The 27,277-nt window shown below is 40.1% G+C and overlaps 2 protein-coding genes across 7 annotated transcripts in view; one reads left to right on the forward strand and one right to left on the reverse strand.

Annotated features, from left to right (window-relative positions):
- Window positions 1-11,019, reverse strand: part of gabrd (gamma-aminobutyric acid type A receptor subunit delta) — a 28,323-nt gene extending 17,304 nt beyond the window's left edge. The window contains exon 1 of the mRNA XM_085261173.1: window positions 10,471-11,019. Coding sequence (XP_085117299.1) covers window positions 10,471-10,538 — 68 coding nt within the window. The 5' untranslated portion in view covers window positions 10,539-11,019. The remainder of the gene's footprint in view (window positions 1-10,470) is intronic.
- A 2,615-nt stretch (window positions 11,020-13,634) lies between these two features.
- The window catches only part of cfap74 (cilia and flagella associated protein 74), a 57,911-nt gene continuing 44,268 nt past the window's right edge, over window positions 13,635-27,277 (forward strand). For 3 of the 6 annotated variants that reach the window (XM_085260385.1, XM_085260380.1, XM_085260382.1), the window contains exons 1-14: window positions 13,635-13,754; window positions 14,189-14,276; window positions 14,437-14,515; window positions 14,802-14,960; window positions 15,796-15,894; window positions 15,975-16,079; window positions 17,064-17,237; window positions 17,527-17,637; window positions 18,441-18,543; window positions 18,952-19,109; window positions 19,275-19,491; window positions 19,600-19,764; window positions 21,214-21,372; window positions 21,546-21,664. In XM_085260385.1, the coding sequence (XP_085116511.1) occupies window positions 14,198-14,276; window positions 14,437-14,515; window positions 14,802-14,960; window positions 15,796-15,894; window positions 15,975-16,079; window positions 17,064-17,237; window positions 17,527-17,637; window positions 18,441-18,543; window positions 18,952-19,109; window positions 19,275-19,491; window positions 19,600-19,764; window positions 21,214-21,372; window positions 21,546-21,664 (1,727 nt within the window). In that variant the 5' untranslated portion in view covers window positions 13,635-13,754; window positions 14,189-14,197. Of the gene's footprint in view, window positions 13,755-14,152; window positions 14,293-14,436; window positions 14,516-14,801; window positions 14,961-15,795; window positions 15,895-15,974; window positions 16,080-17,063; window positions 17,238-17,526; window positions 17,638-18,440; window positions 18,544-18,951; window positions 19,110-19,274; window positions 19,492-19,599; window positions 19,765-21,213; window positions 21,373-21,545; window positions 21,665-27,277 lie in introns of all 6 variants that reach the window. The other 3 variants (XM_085260383.1, XM_085260384.1, XM_085260381.1) reach the window with 3 other exon arrangements.

Below are 27,277 nucleotides of genomic sequence, written 5' to 3' on the forward strand. Positions count from 1 at the left end.
CTATTCTGGTATTTTAAAGAGTACAACCTAACTAATAGGGTTGCCAACTCCCAGCCAAAACAAAAGGGGAACCACACCCCACCCTCCACCTAATAATGCTTAATTAACGTAATCGACTTTAATTTAATGCACGTGTTAAAATTTTTTTTTAAATGCACAGAAATCAATTATTTTTCTACAATAATTAGATTCAACATCTTTCTTCAACAGAACTGCAGACTGCACAGATGGTATCTTCCCAAAGGAAAAAGTACTATAGCTTACTAGGGTATATATTAGACTTAATAGTTACTATATACAATAACGTATTTCTATACATTTTACATCAGATGAATACTTTGGTTGTAAGATTCAGATAATTATTTATTACAAGCTAGACATGAGAATAAGAAAGAAAAGTATTTCTTTGTGACCCCCTTTCCCTGTTAATGCCCTACCTGCCCCCCTGGCTAAACCTTGCTAGGCCCGCCCCTGCACAGTTACCATTCTAACAACAGCTTATCAAGCTTAAAGGTGCTGCTGTTGTGTATCCACTGGTTTCCTCTTTCTGGTGCAAAGTGGGCCAAAAACAAACAAGAGAGACGGGAGTCACGACAGAAAAGCCGATCAGCTGATCATTGATCAGTTTCATGATTGAAGTAGCAGCAGGAGAGGGAGAGAGAGAGGCAGTCGCTCCATATACAGTATCGGTTGGTAAGCTTAACGTGGGAATGCTTTAGAAACATTCAGAGATGAACTTACAAACTTGCTTTACTTCTCTGGGATAACTTTCTCGGAGATGAAATGCTGGTTTGGTAGCGAGGCTCTAAATGCTCAACCAGACCGCCGACTGGTCTCGCACGTCACATCCGCTCTATCACGTGATGCATACTCCTCCGACGTGCTAAGGTTATGAGCTGAGTTATGCCATGTCGCACGTTTTGTGAGGTGCTTTTGTGATATTTAATGGATATTATTACATTTTTTATTTCTCTCCGATATCTAATCCAGTAATTTAGGTCAGCATCGCACCGATACCGATATGTGATATCGGTGATATCCATCTCTACTTTTCAACTGTATAAAATTGGAGGGAAAATATTTGATGTAACAAAAGGTCCCCAAAAAAAGAGCAACGTGAGCTCAAATTGTTAATCGTTTGCAGATGTTTACACATTTACATGACATAGAGTAACAGGGTAATAGTCAAGCCCCAGCAGCTACCACCAGCTAAAAACAGAAATAGTTCTCTTTTTAGCTGACTAAAGCAAACAATAGGGAAACAAAGAGGAAAAAGAGAGAAGGAAAAGGCTAAGGGAGTTGAAAATGAAGTCATCCATACCGGCTACACCTTCTACTTTTAATTTAGTGCTTTTATAAAAGACTGATGCTGCTTTAAATACAGTGTTTATTTATGAAAATGAAGGAACCTTCACTTTAATTATCATTTTTAGTCCTATAACTTGTCAGCATGTGCTTTTGAAAAAGATGGAGCGCAAAAACACGACTTTTATTAATAACATGTTTTCCAAAACTCTCTTGCATCCTTGAATTATTCATCGCTGATTTAGGAAATCACATTTTCTCAAGATTCAAACATTAAGAAAAAAACGTGTGCGTGCAATTATTTGGTCATTTATTTTCACCCAAAGCAACTCGTCCTTTGTTTGTTTTGTTTCCTCTTTGCATGAAAATGATTAAATCCTGAATGTCAAAGATGCTGAATGTCAGCGCAAAATTACATCTCTCAGGGGTGTCCTTTCAAAAAGTTTTTTTTTAAAAAAGTCTGTGCTTGTTTCAGCATTCAAAAGCCACGCTGATTAAAGCCTGGCTGACATATTTTTCCTCAGTCGTGTTTCCACAGCGTGCTTTTGTCCACAAGGAGTCTGACAGCAGATCCAAATCTAACAGCGTAGCCTCAGATTCCACACAGCGCATAATAAACAAAATGCTGCGCCTCACTCCACAAACCTCCAAATCGCTGTATTTCACTGAAAATAGGCTCTCATTACACTGTGGACTTTTATTCTGAACAACATACCTTTGTGCATGCATTGTTTTGCATTCAATTCAAACTGCCCCCATGCACTGCCACCTCTGTGTATGTGCCAGGAGCGGAATAACAGCAACATTTAAAGCTATTGTCTGTTTTAAGGATCCGGAAATCACTTAGTGCTGCCTGAGGGCAGAAAGGTAACACTGTGAGCAGCAACAGCAGGAGCCTCTGTGAAGGATTTCACAAACGTAGCACAGCTGAGATACCACCAGGTGGCAGTTTTGTATTCTGAAACACTCATACACAGATCCATACACATAGATTTAGAGGGGAGTTTAAAAATGAGAAGTCCATGTTGAAAAGAGGCATGGCTTGTTAGACATCACCATGAAAAAGACACATGGAGATGAATCAAATGTTAGAAGCAAAGCTATCGTGCAAAATTGAAGGTGCTGACTGTTTTTGCTACAAACAAATACGATTTTTCTGACATCCAAAGGCCGGCGGTGGGGGTATCGACAGGGAAATGGACCGCATGGGGGGTTCGTGGAAGGTGTTCAGATCGTTCGACAATGAAAAGCCGCGAGCTGACCTTTGAAATCGGGCTGACATTTGAAGAAAGTCGACGTGCCCGAGAGCACAGCATTATGCCATACGGAAACTATTCACCAAAATGTAACGGCTGGTTAACTGAATATGAAATAAAATAAATAAACATTTCTGCCATGCCATTAACATTTTCTCGGTGGATCTGTTTTGCAGAGGCAGATGTATTTTTAGTCTGGCAATCACTGTCATGACTAAAAAAATGGGAGCACTGAGTGAATTAATTAATCACTAAGTGACTCCTGGATTTCTGCGCTAATTGGGAGTTTCTAAATCTGGAAATAAAGAGCGTTTCTTTCAAGTCATTTGTTAACACACCAAGGTCAAACAGACCTCTGTCTGGAGAGGAGGAGAAAGCGGGTGGAAATGTATATCACACAAATCCTATAGTAGAACTCTATTTATTGCAATTTAACACTCATTTTACAGTTGTTAACTGTTTTAGGATTTAAAGATTTAAGGCCCTGGTGCCTTTATTCTCTGCAGTTCCCACACAGCTGTGAATATTTAGTGTGAAGGAGTTGTATGTAATAACTAAGACTCTTTTCTGTCATGGTGTGGTTGTTGCACAGCATCTTTTTTTAATTTTTCTCCCTCTTTATATGATGGGGGCTGCTCGTGTGCAGCGCTGCTTCGATTTACTCTAAAACACATGCGAAGAAATGTTAATCCAAGGGTCCAAAATCCCGACTAAAAGCTTTTATCGACTCAATTAATCTGGCTTTACTGACTTTCACATATACATATATAATTTTTCACATTTGCCACAGATTATTGCTTTTATTGCAAGCTGTTCTCTTAACACCAAATGTTCTCCTTCTCTACAAACATATCAGTTTGCTTAAGGAGGAAAAAACAACTTCACTTCTTCTCCAAAGAAAAATCTAATGTATTCTGTTGAAAGACGCACCGGTCTGAACATTTGATTGCTTTCTTGGATTTACGAAACATTTGCGCCTCTTCATTTTCCCACCCCTCCATCCATGACAAGCAGTTGAGAGGGTGTGCATTTGCAGACGCTCCTAATCCTTCTATATTTCGCTTTCATTAAACGTCTCTGCCGTCTGTTTGTGAGCTAACATTAAACAGTTGGGGAGAAAAACAAAGAGAAGCGGCTTCACTCAAATTTATGGTGTCTTTTTGTGAATGCAAAGCACAGCACACACCAACAACCCTAATCAGTATCGTATAATCGCTCAAATCGATACCTGGACTACCTATCAGCGCCCTGATCTAACTGTTTCTATTAGTTCTGTGGTGAAATGAATCAAACTGGGATAAATATTAAATAAAACATGAATAAATAGATAGTTAAATCACTGAACAGCTGCTTCACATTTATAGGTGTGGGTTTCTAACGGTGTTCGCATTGCATTAGCAGTCATAATTAAGGGTCTGTGCTGCGCTGCCATGCGGCAAACAGATGTTTTATTGACCAGATTTGCACTCAAATAATGTTTGTCAGTCTTAATCGCATTCCAGAGTGCTCCATTTCCTTCTGCACATCCATTTTTTTTAATACAAGTATCAATAGATAATGTAGAGTACATTCAAAAGAAAGAGTCCCAAATTTAAAAACAAACTTCTCTTTTTTTTCTTGTTAAAAGTATTCAAGTTTCTCCCAACATTTGTGTTTTTAAACATTAAAGTTTCTAATGTCTAAGAATATATATTTTTATACTAATAATAATTTGTGTTAGCGAGTGTGGCATTGTTTATTTATTTGCTTATCACTGTGAGCATTTTGAAAGCTTAAAAATTATTCTATCATTAAAACTATTTCTTCATTATGATGGTAAAAAGCAACATTTATCCCCATTAGACAGAGTTGGGCTTGGTGGGGCGGATTGTTGTGATAACTGGGGGTTAAATTAGGGTTTGGCAGGTGGAGGAAACACTGAGATCAGGTGTAGTCATGCATCACGGGGAAAAGAATTAATTATAAGTCACAAAGCCGTCTTTCTGCAAGGCTGTGATTGGCTGACCTGTGCACCAGTGTCACTGCTTTTTGTGGAATTAGCCAACTGAAGCTTACAAGATGTAAACAGTTGTTTCGTGAGCTATATGTGCTAAAGTGCCTGCTATGTTCATGCAACCTTTGAATAAAACAAAATAAAATTAGTATACTTGACAAAAAACATAATTCAGCAACACGTCGTGTATAGATCGTTCCTTTAACCCTCAACGATTAGGTAATGCATGGACAAATTACTGCTTTATCTTTCACTTTATCTCTTTCCTGTATGATGGTCTAGAACTGAAGTTTATCCAAGCTAAAAAAAAAAAGCGAAAGGAATAGAAAAAGAAGAAAAAGATCATTTATGGTAGACTAAATTTATGTCTGAAACAAAAAAAAGATAAGTTGCTGTTTCTAAATCTGTGAGCCTTGCACCCTTTCCATTTCTTCTCATTGATACCAAGACATGTGTTGCTCTCCTCCCTCTGCAGGAAGCTCAAAGGTCAGCTGCAAGACAGCTGGGAGGGATTCGATGTCTTGCTCAAGGGCACTTCATATGTATGAATCCTGATACTCTAGTTACATAATGGTGTCTCTAAACACAGGGCTTCAGTCTCTGCCTCTCATAAAAATAAAATAAAAAAACTGTGATGGAGTCTGTGGGATGATCATGCTGTACAGTGCTGCTGTTAGAGAGGTCCTTATCTGAACGGAAAATGCTGCAGGACTCGCGTTCAGGTCAGTGAATATCCTGCGCTATTTTAAAGAGCCCGAAGACCCAGAACATCTCCAAACTCGGATAGTTTGTCACGGACTAGCTTTCGTCACACATCACGTTGCCGACACATCACACCTCCGCTGGATAAAATAAAGCAAATCATTTTGACATTTGCTTTGAATATAATGATCATAGAAGGAACTGCAGGAAATGCACAGGAAATTCTGTTACGCACTGGTTTCCAAAGCACTCACATTACAGTTTGAGTGTAACCAGTGCAAAATACCCAACGCAGAACTGCTGTATCACAGCCTTGTCCATTCTCATGGGGATTAGATACTGCTGGTATTTATCATTAGGTTAATTTCATTGCGTTTAACATACTTATCAAAGTGACATGCAAACTGCTAAATAAATTCATGTATAATTATCTAGAAATTAATGAAATCAGCAAAACTCTCCTAAACTGTTTCCTTTTCCCATTTACGTGTGATATGTCAACATAAATTGAGTAGGCGGCTTCTAGCTGAGGCGCTGAGGTGTGCCTGCATCACCCTGTAGCCAGCTCACAGTCAGGCTTCGGAGCCAGCTCATGCAGCCGGGGGAACATGATCAAAACACAGCGTTACTGGAAAATGTAGTCTCCGGACGGTGGGGGGATTTATCCGCTGAGTCAGTCTCTCATGCGGATTAGTCAGGACAAGGGCTTCACCTGAGTGCAGGTTTAAGGACAAGTGTGACAAGCCAGAAAAGATGATAAAATGTGGAGTTTAAATCCTCCTGCATGAAGCAGGGGCAGCCACCTGCTCCTAAACTACACGTCCGCATGAAAACAAAGGTGGGGAGTGACCTCCTGTGCATGTCCTTCTGAAAAGGTAAATAATGACACTAAAATTCTCTTCCCGGGTGTGCTCTAAGCTAAACTGCTCGACTAGCAGTTAAAATAAAATATGATTAGCTGCATCGTGGGGCCAGGTTGACCTGCAGCAAGGCCCCGAGAATAGGATGGACCCACACTCCTTACAATCTGTGCATTTTAGTCCATAAATGCCACAATTGGGCTCTTAAAGAGTGCTTTAGACTCAGCTTTGCTCTGTCAGTAATCCAACACTTTTCCCCGGGGGGTTAGTCAGCCTGCAGGTGAGTCTCTTGTTCTATTTGTGTTCATTTTTAATGCATTTCGTTTACAACAAAGGCCCTATTTAAAGGAGGCCTTATATACTTAATAGACTGGAGCTCAGGAGGTAGAACAGGTCATCTGCTAATCACAAAGTTGTTGGTTTGATCCCTGGCTGCTCCAGTCTGGATGCCAAAGTACCCTCAGGCAAGATACCAAAACCCAAGTTTCTCTCTGATGCGTTCAGAGTGTGAATGTTAGACAGAAAAGCATTCAGATATAGAAAAAAGTGCATGGGTATGAATGAGTGAACAATGTGTGTTGTGTAAATCACTTTAAGTGCTTAAGTATAGTAGAAAAGCACTGCATGAAAACCAATCCATTTACCATTTGCTCATAACTTGGAGTTTACTAAAATGGCTTTGTATTTACAACTCAAACTAATCCTTACATCAGATCCTTATCATCCATTTTAACTCACTTCCCACTCTCTTTAAGCTAACTTTTATACAATTGGCTAGGTTTGAACAGCATGTCAGCGGGTCTTCTGCGCTCACAGCCAGCCACACTGTATTAAGGATATCCCTCTATGAGGACATTAAACTCTGAGAAGTAGAAAATCTGAGAAGTATCAAGCCTAAACTTTGAGTTCACAGGGATTATGTGTGCATTACTTCATTATTTAATATGAGAATCCACCACAATTACCAGTATAAATAAGAGAGGAGAAAATGTAATGCATAATAGGACTGCTTAAATCTCTTTTGGTCCTTATTTCTTTCAAAGATTAGCTTTGCTGGACTTAATCAGTATTTTTTTTCTCCCCCGCACTCTTATTGTCACATTTCTTGGTCTTTGAGATATCGCTGTTGTAGCGCACAATCTGTGAATCTCCTTTCAACCTCCAGTCAGCTGGTGATAACCACACACCGACATGCATGAAAGTATTATGTGTAATCTGGCTGTGCAGCCACCTGTGTCGGTATGTTCAGCTATCTTTAGTAGCACCTGCGTGTCACGGGAGTCGGGTCTGGTTAGAGTTTTGATTTATGTTCCTGTCTTTGTGACCAGATAGCAGCCTCGCTGTTGACTTATCTCCTGCAATCAGAGCTGAATGAAGTCTAATTATAATAACACTGCAGACTCGACACTTTATATAGCTGCTGCGTCACAATAAAGTCTTACAACTGGTAAACCACTGGAAGTCAGGTTAATCATGTATATGGATTTTTTTTTTTGTCAGTGTCAGTTCTGAAATAATGACCTAGCTGACCTTTCAAGGTTTCGTTTCTTTTTAAAAACATGATCTTTGGCCCTTGTGATAGAAATCCACTGTGGACTGTGACAGCAGCAAGAACACGGGTGGAATTAATGACTAGACATACATATAACAGAGCCACCATTATTATATTAGTCACACCTTTGCTGGTACAAAAAAGACTAAAACACATTAATCCTTTTTCATAGTGACAAAAGCTAATGAAAAGGCTTAGCCTGTGTTTGAATCAACTCAACCAGTGTAGTGCGGTAAATTAACTCCCTGCCATCTTGTATGAATGTCAGTTCTGTACAGTTCCCTTAATGTTTCCCACACTGGAAGAAAGCAATGCATCGCCCATTATGACAGGTTCACTGCATTTTGCTAACAAGCCCAATCCAACAAAAAATCAAAAATCTGCAATTTGTAGACATGAAAATTTAAACTGTCATGCAACACTTGCAGAAAATTATACAGTCGATCATTTGCAATATTCGTGCACTGAGGCAGAGGTGAATGAGGTGGGGATTAGCGTTAGTCGCTTTCTTAACTCACTCTGTATTCCAGGTGTCGTGCCAAAAAGTGACTCCTGATGTTTCGGTGTGGTTTTTATGTCTAATATATTTGCTTGTATTGGTACATATCTGTATACAACATGACTGACAAAATGAGTTAAATATAAAATAAAGAAGGAAAGAAAAAAATGAGCTGTTTCGCAGGTATCTTTGTGACTGTGTGTTATTCCAGCGCTTTTTGGTGCCTTAAAGTACGTTTATAGAACTGAAGTGTTGTGTTTCTTCCTATTTCTGCTGCCCTCTTTGTCAAATCTCTCTTGAAAACAACACTTTTAATATCAGTGACACTTTCACCTGCAGAAATAAAAAATGTGTAAAAAAGACATGTCACTTTAGTAAAGTGCAGCTTCTACATTGTGACAGCAATGTTCTCCCTGGCTTAAAGTGACTTGATATTATTAATGAGAGATATGTGTGAGAGAGTACAGGCCAACAACTTATTTGCAATGGTTTAAATACTACCAGGCACTTTTTGTGAAATACCCGAAGACCTAAATCTTTAAAAACAAGTTGTACATTATAGTTTTACTTTTCTAAAACGACTAAGATCATCCCTGAAAAGATTAAGCATGATAGATTTTTAAAAGCATTTACTGGGCAGTACTTTCAGGGATGGATTAACACATATCTGGCACTCTATTTAACAGTTACCATTTCAAGACAATTTTTATCTCGGGCTACTGATGACCAAAGGATGATGCTTTTCTCTACTACGCAATAGCATGTTTTCTAGCCCACTCCTCTGTTACAGACATTATACAGTCCATTTAGATGCAGATTGTACTCTGTAAAGTGAAGGGTAAGTGACACTTCAGCTGTAAAGAAAAAACTGTGAAATTCATGCAACACCAAAGGTGGTGAGGCGCAACTTAGCTAAGCAACTTTTGTGAAATGGATAAACGAGGAGCTAAAAAAAGAGAATCAGGGTGATTCTGTGCAGAGCAGGAGCGAGGAAAGAAAGCGGCGTGCAGGTTTCCTCTGCAAAGTGTGTGTGTGTGTGTGTGTGTGTGTGTGTGTGTGTGTGTGTGTGTGTGTGTGTGTGAGAGAGAGAGAGAGAGAAAGAGAGAGAGATGACACATAATGAGGTGCAAGAAAAAGCCTACACTCTGCATTGTACTGAGAACAAAATAATAATAACAGCAGTGACTGGAGGCAGGAAAATCCAATTACAATAGCTATTACTCCCTCTACTGGTGAACAGCCAAGAGGGACAATAGAGGTGATTTCCCCAATTTTCCTCAGAGTTTCACCCTTTGCCCTTTTCAGTGTGAAAGCAAGTACTGAAACTGAAGCTCTGTAGTAGATGCTGATTATCCTGCGAACTGAATGCCGATGAATGCAGGCCTCTGTCAAAAACGAAGCACTGTAAACTAGTTTAGACAGACCTGACCTGCTCCTTGGTGAGAAGGTAATTTATCCTCAGAGTCAGCACAATGGTCCTGATAAATCTTTTCAAATGGCTGAAATCTGAACCGCTGCTGAATAGGACTGGATCACTCTTAAGATTTTTTTTTTACCTTATAATACACAACCTGGAATAATCCTACTTCAGAGACGCATTCACGACTGAAGCTCCCAGCAGCACCTACACCTTTTTTTTTTATTTAACCTCCCAAATTGAGCACCTTAGTGATATTCTATTTAAATGTACTGTGTTTACTGCAGTATGAGGCCTGCATCATGGGATCATCTGATGTATTTGATCCCTTACGTGGCAGATAATGTCACCCCCTGGAGGTTCGTGACATTATCTGACACGCACGCACGCACGCAAACGCTTCCACTCAGCTGGTATTCATCACCAGGGGAGGGGGGATAGAAAACAATCACCTCTTACTATGCATATGCATTATGCAAATGGTGTCATCAGGTTCATGCAAGCGGGGAAGAAAGCAGACTTCAGATTGTGGGTGTCTATAAGTAGTTTTATGTAAGCCTGTAGAAGTCCGTTTATCCACGAGTGAACGTGAACGTGAGTTTTGCTAGCACTGAGTCGTGGGAGGCGGTTGCACAACAAGCAGGACTTCAACTGACGCGAGACTTTAAATCAATAAGAAGAGCAGTTTATTGCTCCTAAATAGATGATATCACAGTGCCTTTCTTTGTTTTATCGTTCTAGTTTGTTGCTTTCTTATTATTATTAACACCGTTTATAATTTGACGGCTAACTTCTTCCGGAATATTCATAGCGCTCCGCAGTGGGAAGCACATAAGACACCTGCAAGAAGTTAAAAAAAAACAAACAAAAGCACAGCTGATCTCACCTGGTGAAAATATCTCCTCCGACGAAGAGCAGAGCGAGACTCGAAAACAGGAAAGTTGGGATCTCCATTCCACACGCTGTCAGATTAATATATGCGTAATGCTAAGAGAAAAGTTCCCCCGCAATGTAATTCGACGACAAAGCCCACAAGAGGATTTTTTTGTTAGCTTTTTTTGTTTGTTTTTTAGTTATTATTATTTTAGTGCGCTCTCCTCCAGATCCAGCGCCGCGGAGAACAAAGTAAAGTGTGGTGGTGAAGGTGATGGTGACCCCATGGTCGTGAGCTCCCCGATTCCTCCGCGTCCAGGAGCGCACAAGAGAAGAGCGCGCTTATGAAAAAGATGAAGACAAAACTCCGGGTCCGACCGAAACAAGGAGCCGATCCACCGCCTGACATCCACCAACAGCGCAGAAAGCGAGTGAGAGAGAAAAGGATGGAGAGAGGCAGAGGGAGAGAAAGAGAGGGAGGGTGGGAGAGAGGGAGGGAGACTCGCTAATCTGTCGATCCCTCCGTCGCTTGGCCTCTAAACGTCAGATTGAATCTGGACACAGAAGGCGGGGGTGGGTGGGGGGTGGCAGGAATGGCATCATAAGCAAAGGACTTCAATATATTATGTAATGTTTGACACATTTGACTCATCTCCATTAGGTAATTAGTGGCTCACATAAAGTTGTGATTCTTTCTGTTGGAATAAGATCAAACTGGGAGGGGGGCTGCCCAAAGTGTGCGCAGAGGTCCTTTCTTTGGAGGTGGACAATAGTGTATTGTTACCGAGTCGATACTAGCGCGATAGGACCGATACTTTGTTTTTGTTTTTTCTTTTCTAAATTCAGCATGAAGCCCACTCAACTGTCTTAAATAAATTATTTATTCTTTTTTAAATGTAATTAATGTTTTTTCTTGGAAATGAACCTCAAACATGCACTATGAAAAATGTCTGAAACTTTTTGTGTTGACTGTCATGTCTATTTTAGCCTGTAGCACATAAGCTGAACTAACATGCTTTAGAGACAGAAACTTTAACATTCCAGGTCTCCAAAAACAAAAACAGTTTTAAAAAATGAGCTCACAAATCATGACCCATGCTCTCCTCTACACAAGCTGCCTTTATAGCTTAAATATATTGGTATATGCAATAGACTCTGTACTTACTTGGTATCGGACCAACACCAAAATTTGGGGCCTTCCATCAATTCGCTCAGCATATTGAATTTATGGTGAGTATTGCCTCTCTAACTGTGAAATTTAAAAATAAAAGACATATTGTATGTATAGGAGTGACAAAAACAAAATGCATGTACTAATGCATAAAAGAACAACTGTTTAGTTTAATCTTGTAATGTCCTCCTTCGCAGTGTAAACGTAATCACAGACTGTGTTTGTTGTGTTGCAAACCCAGCTGTTAAAAGCCTTATAGAGTGGATCTGGAATATGCCCTCCAAAACCTGGTTGCATGTGTTGCTAGGTTTTTGTGAAATAAGCCTACAGTATGTACACTTTTACATCCACGCCTCCACCCCAGACTGTTATATAATTCTTTTCTAAAGCACATGCAGATCAGACTGTTTCTCAGGGATCAAACATTTTCTGGTGTATGAGATCAAAGGCCACAGTTTCACGAGATTTAGCCTCTAAAGGAACTGAATAGAGATTAGATAAGACATCAGTACAGTAAGTTGACAGAAAAGTCATATTAGAGAATACAGGGATGGGAGGGATGAGGAACCTTTATTTATAGAGCACATTAAAAGCCTAGCACTTTGGTATGCCTAGGCTTTTAATGTGCTCTATAAATAAAGGTTGTTGATTCCTACACTGGCACTCCTCATGTCTTGCTCCTCCTCTACTTTCCTGTCATACCTACTTTCGAGTAACGGATTTCTAAAAATTCCTGGAAAAACACTCATTATGTCTCATTAAGCAAAGCAGCAACTGCGAATATGGTCAGGCAAAGCAGATTCGAATGTGATGCAGTAATCCTTGCCATGCAGACAAAACAGAAACAATGCTGTTTAAGAGGATAATATATACATCAAATACAAGTTAATGAAGTTGAACTAGTCATTAGTCTCTTTCTGAATCTGGTTGATACATTTTTCCTGAAGTGTGGTTGTTTTTGTTCTGTGAGTCCACTTTTCCAAAGTTTTGTAACTCAATTATTTTTCAAGCTCTCTTCATTAGGTGGGTGCTTATATTTATTGTCAACCGCACCATAAAGGTCAGCATGGCCAGGGGCTGTAGATTCACTCCACCCTCCTGGCCACCCCTTCTCTTGGAGTTGGACTGTAAGGGCTTTTGATGTGGAAAATGTTAGGTTGTCGTACACACTACAGTGCATTTAACAGGACTGCATTTGTTGGATTCCTCATCCATAAACTCCTCCTTTTTCCTGTTAGGCTCCTTTTTTCACCATCATGTATTCTCTCTCTTATCTTTCTGTTTTTCTCCAGCTGATCCCTCCTTAATATCGGCCGAGCTCCTTTTTCTACTCAAGTCACTTTTCTTCCCTTTATCTCAAAAAACAAAACAAAAAAAGTCTCCCTCCCATTCATCACAGTCACGCATCCTCACACTATTTATTTACCAGGCCTCCTATGGTAATACAACTTATTCCTCTAGGCCTGTCACATGACTTCAGTGTGATATACAGTAAGAACACACATTTCTCCTTCCTCTTGTGAATTCCACTTCAAAATTATGATGAGCTCGATGAAAGCTTAATAATGGCAAAAAGAAAAAGAAGCCTTGTGATGGTGCAATAACCCACCAATCTACTAGAAAATGCGCGCCTGTTTCCCGTGGGGTTGTGCATGCTTGACAAAAGACTTTGCATAACACAGACATATCATTCTCTCTAAATCAGCTGAGATGTTTTGTGCTCTCTGGCTTCTTGACTGTTGTCAGGCCAGAGAAAAAAAGACGGTGAATGGCAATGTGCAATGTTGTAAGAACGAAAGAAAGTCATTTTAGATATTAAAACCTTTACATTTTTATATTTCGTGTTGAATTAAAGTCTTATAATGTCTGTAACAGTCTGCCATGTCATTACCGTACAACGACAGACTTTTCTTTTGGATCATTTCGACAGGTAAATCGATTTTTGATGCTGTCGGTACTATTTTGCCACCAACGGTTAATTTCTGTCGCACCTGGAAGGTTTCAGCGGGCAGTACGACTCCGCCCCTCGCGTCACGTTTCCTTGGAAACACCAGCAAACATGGCTGCTTTGAGAAAAAGTGATGTTGAGAAGCCGTTTTTATAAGAGGAAAGACGAGCTACAAAAGGTAACCGTTTTTTTTAATGTTTTGTTTTTGTCGTAAGAGTGACACAGAGCAAACACTGTATTATTATTATCATTTGCTTTAGCTGGCCCCACTTTCTTGCTCTTCAAGCTAGCTCAGCTCGAATAAAAGACAGATCAGTTTTCTTTTAGGATTATTCTGATTGAATGTTATGGTGCTTGGGACAAATGTCACACTGGCACTACGGAAATATAACCTAACCCTACTAAACCGCCAAAAAGAGCCGCTTAAAACTACATTTAAATTTCAGCAATAGTGGCCAGTTTTTAATATTAATTTATTTTCCTGTTGCGTGAAAGAACTGGCTCTCAGTCATTGAATGACTTCACCTGGATTTAACAGATTTGCTATGTCTATTTCTGTATGCCGTTATCATTAAGGCTTGCTCGGTAATGTAGTCCTGTGCCCTTCATAAGTAAGGTGACATGGAGGTAGAAGACAGGAGAAGCCCCGCAGAGGTGGAGCCTGACAGGTGTGGACAGCTGGATGTCCACCTCAGTCCAGGTGAGGAGAGTAAATGGTAAATACCAGATCCTGCTGCTTCATGTAGCTTTCAGAAAAAAAACCTTTAAGTCTCACAGATATACATTACTTTATCCATAACTACACCTATATAAAACAGCCCTTTTTTAGCTTGAGACTGAGATATGCTGATTTATTTCAGATGATCCAAGTGATGAAACCTTTAAAGCCGAAGAGTCAGATGTGCCTGCTGATTTGGACTGGTTAGAAGAATTGTCTGAGTGGGTGTTTGCTATTTTTTTTTTTTTTTTTTTTGAGAACTATTGGGCAGTTAAATCCAAATGGCAGTGTGTCTTGTATTCAAAACCACGGTGCATGTTTCGGTCAGATATTGTTATACAAAGCAATAAAGTTCAATTTCTGTTTTTTATTTCAGCATCTGTTGAAAGTCTGTTACATCATATACTTCCATACATGAAAGACAGTCTGTGAATAATAGTGTGTGTATCTAAGAGTTTGCATCACATAAGGAGCCTTTTCTAAATGTAATTCTGCATCTGCCCCAAGAGAGGATGATGGTGTTGACGATGGTGACCTTGCGGCTATGGCTGACGGTTGTAAGAAGAGGAGTTATGCCGAGACAGCACGGATGTTCAAGCTGAGACGAAACCTCGACCAGCTGGACTGCTTTCACGGACAGAAGGAGCATGACGTGCTGAAAGCCAGGTCTGAACCTGGCACTGACAGACCTCTAGAGCTACAGAAGCTCCTTACCTACATTTTGTGAACCTTTCTAGACTCCACACAAACCAGTACCAGTAGAAAAGCTTTTTTATGAGAATTTTTTTTAAAAATACACAGGCTTTTGCCCAGTCTTTTCAAAAATGTTCCCCTGTTTTATTCCATTTTTTTCTGCTCCTGCCCTTTTCACACAAGGCCAATCATATCTGTTCCAACTGATTCGGCAATTTGTAGAAAATGATTTCAGCCGAGGACAGAACATTTCTTATAATGTCCTTTCTCCCCACTTTCCTTCCGTCTTTTTATTTGTCTGGACCATGAGCCATTGAGCACCTGATGAACTGTGATGCAGTTCCATGGAAAATGTCTGTCATCTTCCTTTAGCACAGCGCATCAGCGGTCAGCGTGGAGTTATACTTCAGCCACATTAAACGTGTGTTTAATGGGAACCTAAATGCACCTATCTTTCAACCTGTCTGCAGGCCTTGTCATACCACGTGCCACAATTTTCTTTTTATGACGGTCTTTTGCCACAGCCGCAGATTGTTGTGTTGCACACCATTAGACTGCAAAAGGAACATTGGGCAATTCAAAGCTGTTACAGTGTGTGTCCACTCTCAGCTTTCTAATATCTTCATTTGATTACCTTGTTAGGACACAGAATTACCTCCCTGTTGTTGCAGTGGCCTCAAGGAAATCCATTAGCCAGTGCTCTGTACGCATCCTATTTTAAGTGCCTTGAAAATGTTCACGTTTTTGGTGTTTCTCTATGTCAGCACTGCAGCTTGTCTTCTTTATCCTGTGTTTTTTTTTTCTTCAGAGAAAAGCTAAAACTCTGTCAACAGAATATTCAAAGTTTGTTGGAGCAGAGGGATAACTTGGAGAGAGAGATAGAACAACAGAAAGTAACAGACAACAGGTGAGTTTAAAATAAACCAACTGGTCTTTGGTACTTTTATTTTGACTAATTTTTTTTGTCTTTCTGTTTAAAATTGTCAGCGTGGCTTTGTTTCGACTGCGAGCCCAGCATAAGCACCTATGTCAAAAGCTGCAGAGTGAGGAGGAGCTCGAGGGCCACATCAACATTGAGCTGAAGCAACTAGAGTGAGTCCAAGAAGAAAACAGGTCTTGATCTAAGAGGCATTAGTACTGCTAGAAAAGGCCAGCACCCTTATTTGCCGCAATTATACCACTGCTTTGACACTGAGAGCAAACACAGAGGGTGGCAGATAATTTTGTTGCAAGAACAGTGTATTTGTGTTTTGGTTTTTTTGCAGTTGTCAGCATGTAACCAAACGGATTTGCTGTGTTTGGGTGTCTGATAAAGCTTCAAACTCAAAAATGTATTTTTCTAACTGGTCTTCATGGATTGTATTTCAGCACTTCAGTGGTATCCTAGAAAACACACCCACAGCTCTGCAGCCCCTTGTGGGTTTTTTTGTGCACTTTTTAGTCATAAAGCCTGGTTACTCAATACAGTAATAAAGGCTGTAAACAATTTTGCTGTGTAAAAAATCTGTAAGGAATCCTTTCTCATTCTGCTGTTAGGAAGTGTGGGTTTTTCTAGAGGGAAATAAAATACTGTAATGGTTTCAGTGCAGGTTTAGAAGCTTTTTAAACAATCATACAGCCAGGTTTAAGCTGGCCTCTTATTTGAACAACATTTATAAGATAAAAAAAAATAACAGTTTAGAAATAGGATAGAATAGGAATACTTTGGGTGTTTCACAGTGCAGTGCAAATCTCTGCGTGGTCAAGCTGACTATAAGCTTACAGCTTGTAATGAGAGTATTTCAGTCAGTTAAAAAATGTCAGTATGAAATGTCTCAGAACAGTGTGAAACTGTTAAAGTCAAAACTTTGTATGAAAAGTGTCACCTCTTGGTGAAACTGCCATTGAAAGAAAAGGGCGTGTTTATAGTTTAAAGTAGAGGGATCGGGGATTTTTAATTGCATGTGTTTTCAGGGCTGACAGCTGGCTGATATTGAGGTGGTAATATTCATCGTATTGACTCTACAGATACTTAGTGTTTTTAGAGTTCTCCCATTCATTTTATTCCATCTGCATGCATTTGTCCTTGCTCCTCAGACTGGAGCTGAGTGAGGTGGAAGTTGAGCTTGGCAGATGCTCCTTGCTCCGGCAGGAGGTGCAGGAAGAGGAGCAGCTCTTCCAGGTTCTTAAAGCCCAGAAGGCAGCAACGAGGCTGCAGCAGGAGAGGGAAGCCAGCCAAAACCTGCAACTCAAGATGAAGAATCTGAGGGAGTATGGAAAACAGCCATATTTACCCTCCTAAAAGCTTTGCTTTTTCCCCTGATTTGTTGTCCTTATTATGCATAGACAATTCAAAGCGATTTGTCATTATGTGAATAACTAAGAGTGATGTGTTGCACATAACCTGAGTGAAATGACTCTTGTAGGCACATTTTGTTCCTGTGTATCCATTATATTTAAAGCATGTGATTATTTTCGTGAGAAGCCTCTATCACAAGCCAAAAATAGCCATGTGATGATAACACTCTGTGTGTAAGTGTCTGTGATTCTCTTCTGATAGTAAACAGGCAGCCATGCTAAAGAAAGAGAAGACTGAATGTCAGAGGAAAATCGAAGAGGGCCGAGAGAGCCGCAAAATAGCTGCCAAGTACTTGAAACAGACTGTAAAAAGGTAATCAGCTTTCAAACCAATAAACAGTGTCAGAGGGGTAAAACAAAGATGTGAATTATCTCAGAGGACTCATTGGAGAGCTGGCACGTCCTATTGATCATTCGCACATCCTGGCAAATTGCATTACAAGCAGAGTAGACATGACACTTGAAAGAGCTCAGATTTATACATCATTGATCTAGCTGAAAGTGATCTGAGAAGACAAAAAATCTATTCAAATCTTGATTTTTCTAAAAATCACTAATTACTCAAGCCATTAGAGTCTGTTCTGGTGTATAATAATTTTGCATGATATTTCACAAATGTAAATTTTAGCACAATCTACACTTCAATTGAACCCATTGTGGAAATGTAGTGAGACCATCATAGGTCCTATTGTATATATTTTTTTATTTGTTAATGGAAACAAATTCTACACAGAAATAGCTGGTGCCTAGAAAGCCAAAAACTATAAAAACTCCAATAAGCCAATAGTTGACCTTGTGGAAATCCCATTTATACATTATGAACACACAATTTTATTAAAGGTTGTAAAAACTACACATACAATTGTATGTATGCTTACCAAATATGTATTTGTCTGTGGCTGAAGATAATCTGAAAATATTTGCTGTTACTTCCAAGTTTATTCCACCTATAAGTTGACTTGAATTCTGTCCTTTTGTACTACTTACGATGTCACCAGTGTAAATTTGGCTCAACCTTGGGTTTTTAATGCCAGGCAATAATAGCACATTTGCTGTTTTCTCTCTGTGCTGTATTTGACATTTTGCGTGCTTAGTTGGTGTCCCCATTTCATTCAGGATGAATCAGCAGGAGGCTGAGAGGGAGCGGCAGAACCAAGAGTTACTGGAAAAGAGGTTACAGGCTGTAAAGTCATTGAAAACTAACATAGAAGCAACCCAAGTAAGCAAAAGAACAGCATAACATTGTGGTTGTTTCATTAATGATGAGATAAAAAAAAAAGCCTATATGTTATTATTTTTTTATATCACTACTGTGCTTTTTGGTTACTATAACATCATTTTAAGTGCCTAAATTAACATTTGCATTATGAATTATTTAGCAATGAAGCTATGAAGTCATAGTGATCCAACTAGGCTCACTTTGAGTTGTGTGTGGATATGTACTGTTGACAATGCTTTGTTTCTGTTTATTGCTGTATTTTCTGATTAAACATATGATTCAAGGCAAATTGTGTGTCTAAAGAGAAAATGTCTCTTTGTCTGATGTCTCTGCCTTCAAACAGTCAGTTCAGTCTTAAAGCTGCATGTGGTCGAGTATAGCTTTATTAATCTGCCGTTGTTTCCTTAGGAGAATTTACAGGTCCAGCAAAGCAGAGCCAGAGCTAATGCCCAGAAGAAGGAGCAGCTACAAAGACAACTGAGAGAATCCCTGCAGGCCCAAGGAATCAACAGTATGAAACATATGTACCAGCAGAAACAACAGCAGGAAACAAAACGTAAAGAAGGGTATGTCCTCTCCTCTACTCTCCTCTCCTATCCTCTCCTCTCCCACACGCATGTCCTCCACTCCCACTCCATGCAGCAACGTGTGGGTGTTTTCTCTCACTGTGTGCTGAGGAATGCATGACCCCATTTCAGGATAATGCAGTGTTGTCGATTTACCCTTCTCAGGGAATTTCAGGAGAGCCAGAAGTCAAAAAGAGTGGAGATTGTTTCAAAAATCCTTCAGGAAGAACAGCTGACGAATAGGAGGCAGAGGAAGCCGGCACTGCTACTGCCCAAACCCTCAGCCACTGAGAAGTTCCTATCTCTGAGGAGGGCAAGTGAGAAGCTCCCGTACTACCTGGATTCTGTTCCCCCATCAGCTGCTGAGGAGAAAGCCACAATCGTGAGGGGGAATCTAAGATCTGAGATGCCTACTATGAAATGATTGCTTGGAGGGCATTTTGAGCAATTTATAATGAATCGTTCGTGTGTGTTTGTATTTGTCCAACAGTTCAGAGATTTCAGTGACACCAGCAGCTCCTCGTCATCGTCAGCTTGCTCTGATGTTGAGGACCTGGAGGGGACTGAGGATAACGAGGAGAAAGTGAATCACCAGATCCCTACTGACAGCCTGGCTGAGCCTGAATTCTCCGGACTGTGGGACCAACACATCAAGGTTGACTAAAACAACAGCCGACCGAAAGCAAACCTATGCAACCTGCTAAATTTAAATGGCCATAAATCACGTACCATTCAGCAGGCACATTAATATCCTAAAGATTGCACTCGAGACTCCTGCTGGTTGGAGCATATGCATTAGACTGGAATGGGAATAACTCAGCATGGTCACAGTGAAGCTTGTTTCAGGCAGGTGAAAAGAGACGCCATACACATACACATAAACTCTGTACAAAAAGTCAGCAGTCAGGCCTCAGTGCTGAGGGAACAAGGTAGAGCTCTGTCATCAAAGGGTACTTTTCAACACAGCCAGCACAACAGCAGAGCAGAGCGATACAATAAAGCTAATGAGATGATTCATGAGGGGGAGAACAGTGATTAAATGTCAACACGTCACTTTGTAACAAAGTTATAAAAGCGCTCTACAGTGCAGAATAAAGCATGGACGGAATAAAAATACAAAACGCTGAATAAGGCAGCCTTGTAAACCACACCAATACCACTAGTATCAAATCCACTATCTTGATCCATAATGATACAGTATCTATCCGTTTTCTACCAATTATCTAATTCAGTGTCAGGGGGTTGGGGGAGAAGGGTATTATTTATGACATAAAGCTCACACACTATTTTTAGACAACTGTGATAACATGTAGTAAGTATGACTCTTGAAAATCAAGTTTTGGTTAGATATCCTTTATTAATCCTGACAGAGCAACTCATTCCCTCCATTTAATCCATCCTTACTAGGAGCAGTGGGCAGTGCCTCTGCAGCCAGTGCTCCAGCTGTAAGCATATGGTCAAGGGCACAGTGACAGGAGAATTAACTTAGCATGTTTTTGATGGCGAGAGAAACTGGAGCCAGAGTGCTGTGTACATGCCTGTGCCCTAAGGTGAAGGTATTTTAAAATAACCTTGTGCCCAAGTTAATTTCTGACACTAGAAAAACCTGTTCGCTATACAGTATGTTGGATGTGTTAGACCAAGCCTAAAAATGATTTAAACTTCCAACTATTGAATAAGAAAAGCACCTTAAGAAAACTTTTTGGATGATGAAGTTACCTGTTGTTTTATCACCATACAAACTCCTACATGTTCTATTCCAGGAATGTCAAACTCATTTTACATATTACAAGTGGACGGGACCATGAAACTCCTCTATCTGTTGGTGTAAATGAGTTTAACTCCACATTTAATCCTTCAGATAATTTAAAATAAGAAAAAGAAGAGCAATTTCAACAGTAGTTTCCCAGTTTTTCTACATGGCAGAGAAATGAAGGACGACTCTGGGTTTAAATTATAAGAAATTATGATCCAGAAAAATGATCTCCCTTTTCTTTTTTTTTCTTTTTTTTTTGTACTGTGGATCCATTTGGCTGCAATCTTTGAGTATCTTATAGTAGATTATTACTAATTAGCAGTTGTTGCTTTGCTTGTGTGGTTACAGAAAATGCCCAATGAGAATACTACACTGGTGCAAACACAACTGAGGCAAGAAAAACCTCCAATAGCGAGTGGAAAGCTCAATATGACTGCTAAAAGAAATCGTGGAAAAGAGTTAAAAGGGCCTCCATTCATTAGTAAACCAGAGGTCATCCTCTTCAAGGTATGAGGGTTTTTTTCAGTCCCAAAACACAAAAATGTATGTCTTTATTTTATTGTAGAATCTTTACCTTAAAATATAAAGTGCTATAAGGTAACTGCTGTTGTGATTTGGCACTATATAAGTAAAACTGAACTGAACTGAATTATTATATTAAATGTTTTGGTCTATTTTAGGACTTTGATGTGGGAAAAATGTACAAGAAGAAAATTGTCCTGACTAATATCAGCTACGCAGTTATTAACTGCAAGTTTCTCGGGGTCTCCCCTCACTTGAAGAACTTTTTCACCATCAAGTAAGTTTTGTGTTTTATTAATTATAACAGCTATAACAGTAAACAAAGACCTAAAGTATTTGTTTTAGGCAACAATTTTAGGAAAATCTTTCTAAAATTCTCAATAGGCAATATTACCATATTGAAGTTGATTCAGGAAGAGCCAATTACTCCAGTTCTACGAATCATGACAGACAAAGTAAATATCTCTGAAGGGAAAACCAACATAGCATAGCATCACGCAGCCCACTAGAACCCCTACTGAATCCCAGCTGAGGACAAAATAGATATATTTATCTCATAGAGATGAGAGAGACACCGGGGGGGGGGACTGCATTAACGCAGCGGTGTTGCTTCATGGTTGTGCTCGTTTGCGGGTTAAAGTATTGAAGTGGTCGGGAAATCTGGTTTCAGACATCTGATAGTGTGGCACCAGAAACGGATAAAATTCCAGAAATCAAACATTAAAGGTCTGTTGTGATAAACTCCCATATGTATTAAACCGCTTCAGTTGTCACATTGAAACATCTGGTCGTGCATCACCATTTAGCAACCACTTCTTGTCATTTTTTAAAATATGATGTGGAGTGGTCGTGAAAGAAAAGCCTATCCTCCCACATATGGATGCCAGCTTGGATCACCACGCTCACAGCTCCTCTTACGAGGCTCAGCTACATGAGTCAGTCCATGTCTCTTCTATCTCCTCTCTATCAGCATGCCAGCAGCCCACAGGCCGAGCAGAGATGCATTGTTGTCCAGGTCACTCACTGTGTATCACTTTCCCATCAGCTCTCCCATGGCTTGATGTGGTTTCTTCATCTCTTTTCTTTCTGCCTGACTGAGTTGAAGAATCTCGCAGGCTACAGCAGGGTCAGCTTGAACACTACTGATGCCGTTCTTGAGCTTTAGTGCAGGACCACTTGTCTGAACGTATCACCTTCTACATGCGAGTTCTCAATTGCAAACTCACATGTACAAAATGCACTTAAATACCAAATGGGTAAATGCACGCATACTGTATACAAAGCATAACACTCACTGTTTTTCTAGTATCTTCCTTTTATTTGAGAGAAGTAAAGTTGGTCGTCTCTTTGATTTTATTGATTTTACTTGTAGGTGCACATATTATAGTTTCACATTAGCTTCACATTTGCAGACATCAGATTAGTTCTACAGCACTAAAATAATAAATGCTGCACCTGCTTTTCGTTCATTTTAATCACAACAAAATAAAAATAAGAATGTGTGAAAATTTTGAATTCATAAATTGTAACACAAAGCTCTAGTCAATTCAGTACATTCAGGCTTTCTGTTAATACAGCCTTACAAGGTCTGATATGCTCTATTACTCATTGTGGCTAACCTCCCATTAACCATCATGATACTACATGTCATGCTGTTGGATGACCATCCCCCAAATCCTGGACATTTTAATCACTTGATGCCTCATTAAATTTGTTACAGGAAGACAGCTGAAAATCTGAAATAACCAGATGGTAGGCAATCCGCATAGCAACCTATTGTATAAAGTGAGGAAAATGTATTCAGGCATATGCAGAGCAATAATAATATGAGCTCTCAAGGTTTAAAAAATAGCAGTTACTTCACAGCTGTTTGGTGTTGTTTTTGTGGTTTTACAAATAGAAGAATGCTATGTGGTTATAAGGTCCAAACCTGTGTTACATACTCGGAAAGCCCTGGATCAGGAGTTGCTGGTTGGTGTTTGCAAAATAATCTTTGAATCTTTGAATTAGAAAAATGTAAATGCTCTTTACAAAACTACACTCAACAAAAATATAAACGCAACACCTTTGTTACTGCTCCCATTCCCCATGGGATGGACGTAGAGACCTAAAATTCATTCCAGATACACAATATAACCATCCCTCCCAAACAGTGGTCACAAATCAGTCCAAATGTGTGGTAGTGGGCACATCTGCTATATTGAGATAATCCATCCCACCTCACAGGTGTGCCACATCAGGATGCTGATCTGACATCATGAGTAGTGCACAGGTGTACCTCAGACTGCCCACAACAAAAGGCCACCCTGGAATGTGCAGTTTTTTGCGCTATTGGGGGTCTGGGGACCCAGAACCGGTCAGTATCTGGTGTGACCACCATTTGCCTCATGCAGTGCAACACATCGTCGCATGGAGTCTATCAGATTGTCAATTGTGGCCTGTGGAATGTTGGTCCACTCCACTTCAATGGCTGTGCAAGGTTGTTGGATATTCGTGGGAACTGGTACACGCTGTCGTATACGCCGGTCAAGCACATCCCGAACATGCTCAATGGGTGACATGTCCGGTGAGTATGCTGGCCATGCAAGAACTGGGACATTCTCAGCTGCCATCTGCCCTGAACAATGTGAACCATGATTCATCTGTGAAGCGCACACCTCTCCAACGTGCCAGATGCCATCGAATGTGAGCATTTGCCCACACAAGTCTGTTACGGCGACGAGCTGGAGTCAGGTCAAGACCCCGATGAGGACGACGGGCATGCAGTTGAGCGTCCCTGAGACGGTTTCTGACAGTTTGTGCAGAAATTGTTTGGTTGTGCAAACCAATTGTTCCAGCAGCTGTCTGGGTGGCTGGTCTCAGACGATCTTGGAGGTGAACCTGCTGGATGTGGAGGTCCTGGGCTGGTGTGGTTACACGAGGTCTGCGGTTGTGAGGCCGGTTGGATGTGCTGCCATATTCTCTGAAACGCCTGTGGAGATGGCTTATGGTTGAGAAATGAACATTCAATGCACGGGCGACAGATCTGGTTGACATTCCTGCTGTCAGCATGCCAATTGCACGCTCCCTCATTGCTTGTGGCATCTGTGGCATTTTCCTGTGAGACAAAACTGCACATTCCAGGGTGGCCTTTTGTTGTGGGCAGTCTGAGGTACACCTGTGCACTACTCATGATGTCAGATCAGCATCCTGATGTGGCACACCTGTGAGGTGGGATGGATTATCTCAATATGGCAGATGTGCCCACTACCACACATTTGGACTGATTTGTGACCACTGTTTGGGAGGGATGGTTATATTGTGTATCTGGAATGAATTATAGGTCTCTACGTCCATCCCATGGGGAATGGGAGCAGTAACAAAGGTGTTGCGTTTATATTTTTGTTGAGTGTATATTTAAAAAATTCAACTAAATAAAATAAGTTTACATTATATTTGGGATTTGTAGAAGGTGAGTAAAAGTATATCATGGCCAGAGTTTCAGCAAAACAATAAAAATACTTGGAGTGAGGCTCTGTACGAATTCATTCATTCAAATGTTAACCCTAAACCTACAATTCAGGAATAAAATGCATTATTATTATTATTAGATTACTTTCTCTCTGGCAATTTAATGATACATGCTCAAAAGGTACCTTACCTGTGAAGACATAAATGTTATCATACACTGATCATCCGTAACATTATCACCACTGACAGGTAACGTAAGTAACACTGATCATCTCTTCATCATGGCACCTATTATTTGGTGAAATATATTTTGTCCAGCAAATGAACACTTTGTCCTCAAAGTTGATGTGTTAGAAGCAGGAATTGTACTGGATAAATGACTGGGTCAGAGCATCTCTAAAACTACTCTTGTGGGGTGTTTCTGCACTGCAGTGCTCAGTATCTAACAAAAGTGGTCCAAGGAAGAAACAGTGGTGAGTCAGTGACAGGGTCATGAGAGGGGAGTGGGCTCGTGTGGTCCGATCTAACAGACAAGCTACTGAAGTTCACGGTGGTTCTGATAGAGAAGTGTCAGAATAGACAGTGCATCACAATTTGTTGTCTATGGGCTGTATAGCTACGGAGCAGTCAAGGTGTCCGTGCTGACCCCCGTCTACTGCTTAAAGCGGCACCAACAAAAAAATGTTCTTGTCTTAGTTTTTATGACATTATAATAAAAATTTTACTACAGCACTGTTGGTTACATCATACTGCAGTCACAGTAGTGATATCAAATGGTTGGAATGATCGTTAAATTTAATATCAAGTTTACATGGTACTACTGTAAATTGTAAGCACCCTGTCACTGTATTTATCAGAATCACAAACTGCACCAGGATCATAAGCAAAACAGCCTAGAAAAAAAATGCTAAGTGGTGTCAGAAATCCTCGGTTTTACAAACTGAGTCACGCTCATACATCCTGACGAATGAATGCACCTGTTATACACCTTCCCTGTATTTTTCAGTGCCTGTTGTGTGTAATTATTCACACATGAAACCACACAGTATTGAGATCAGTCGTGACAACTGAAAAATCATCATGGCTCACCCAGCTAAAAACATTAGCACAGCTAGAGAGAGAACCAGGAACCAGGAACACACTAGACTTTTTCACACCAGCCCATGGTTCCCTGTACGCCCCCTGAATTTCTAAAATTGGCTTCGTTTCCCCCGACACCCCCTGCCCAGCGTAGGTGCATTTGTGCCACAATGGGCTCTGCTGTATCTTTTCACTACTGGTGCAAAAACCACAACAGCCTGGGCTTGCCACATTTGGTGAAAAGCCAGTGCATAGAAGTTGTGTTTTTGCAGTTAGTGCCACATCCTAGCATGTTACTGCAAATGACTGGCTTAGAGGAAGACACCCCTCTGTGGCGTGTATGTTCCTGAGATCAGTTGTGAGAGAAAGCCGTGGACTGTCGTAGAAATGGTGGTACTCGGCAGATACTGAGGGTGTGATCACACGGACGGTTTGTTTCATTTGGTTCAGTCGTTTGGAAGTTTGTTACTGACAAAACTATTCACAGTGGTGACAAAGTAAAAGAGGACCCTTTAAGCCCAACTGCAATTACATTTAATGTCGAGATTTCCTCAATCCTGATAAACCCAATCTGATGAAAACACTGAAAACCATATCAAACCTAAACTGAAATTTGGTCTATTTAAATCAAGAACTGCCATAAATACAGAGACAACATTATCACTTGCACTGCTAATTAATAACCAGATCAAAAAGTACTGCTTTATATGTCATTTGACCTTGTTTTTAAAAACCTGAAGTCTCATTTACACTGCATTGTAATGGATTTAACTGTACTGTTGTTTAACTGTATATTATGCTTTTGTCTTGTTTGCTTGTTGTCTTGTTCTCTCCTTTTTTCTGAAGCAAAGTTTGCTTTCATGCTGTTTAGGAGGCACATGTGCATCTTTGTCTTCTATCTTCTGTGGAAAAACCAAAAAAAAAAACCCAAAATATGAGAAAGTCCAGATGAGCCAAATTGGGCTTTCCCATGCATTGAAACATTAGCCTTAATTTTTCTCTTGTGCCTATTATCATACAGCAGCATACAATCAGAGCTATCATTCAGAGTGAGAGGGAAAGTTATTACACAGGAAAAATAGGATCCTACCGCAGTAAGATCAAATTCAGCGCAGTCCTGGTCCATCCAGGCTTAAATTTTATTCACATTTTCTAAGAAACAAAAAAAAGATGATCCAAGAAAATAAAATCCTGGCTGTCTGAGAAAAGACCTTAATAAATGAACTTTACCTAATAGATGTGATATGTTCACTTTGGTGTATTCAGTGTTATTCTCTTGCATTTTGTTTCTATAAAATATGGTCCTTTGTGGCTTCGGTTTGATTTCATTTGTTTTTTGTTACTATATTTGCATTTAACA

The sequence above is a fragment of the Mchenga conophoros genome, linkage group LG20 (assembly GCF_057382185.1).
Source record: "Mchenga conophoros isolate Kocher_MC1m ecotype Shallow Benthic linkage group LG20, M_conophoros_male_GT1.1, whole genome shotgun sequence".
NCBI classification, from domain to species: Eukaryota; Metazoa; Chordata; class Actinopteri; order Cichliformes; family Cichlidae; genus Mchenga; species Mchenga conophoros.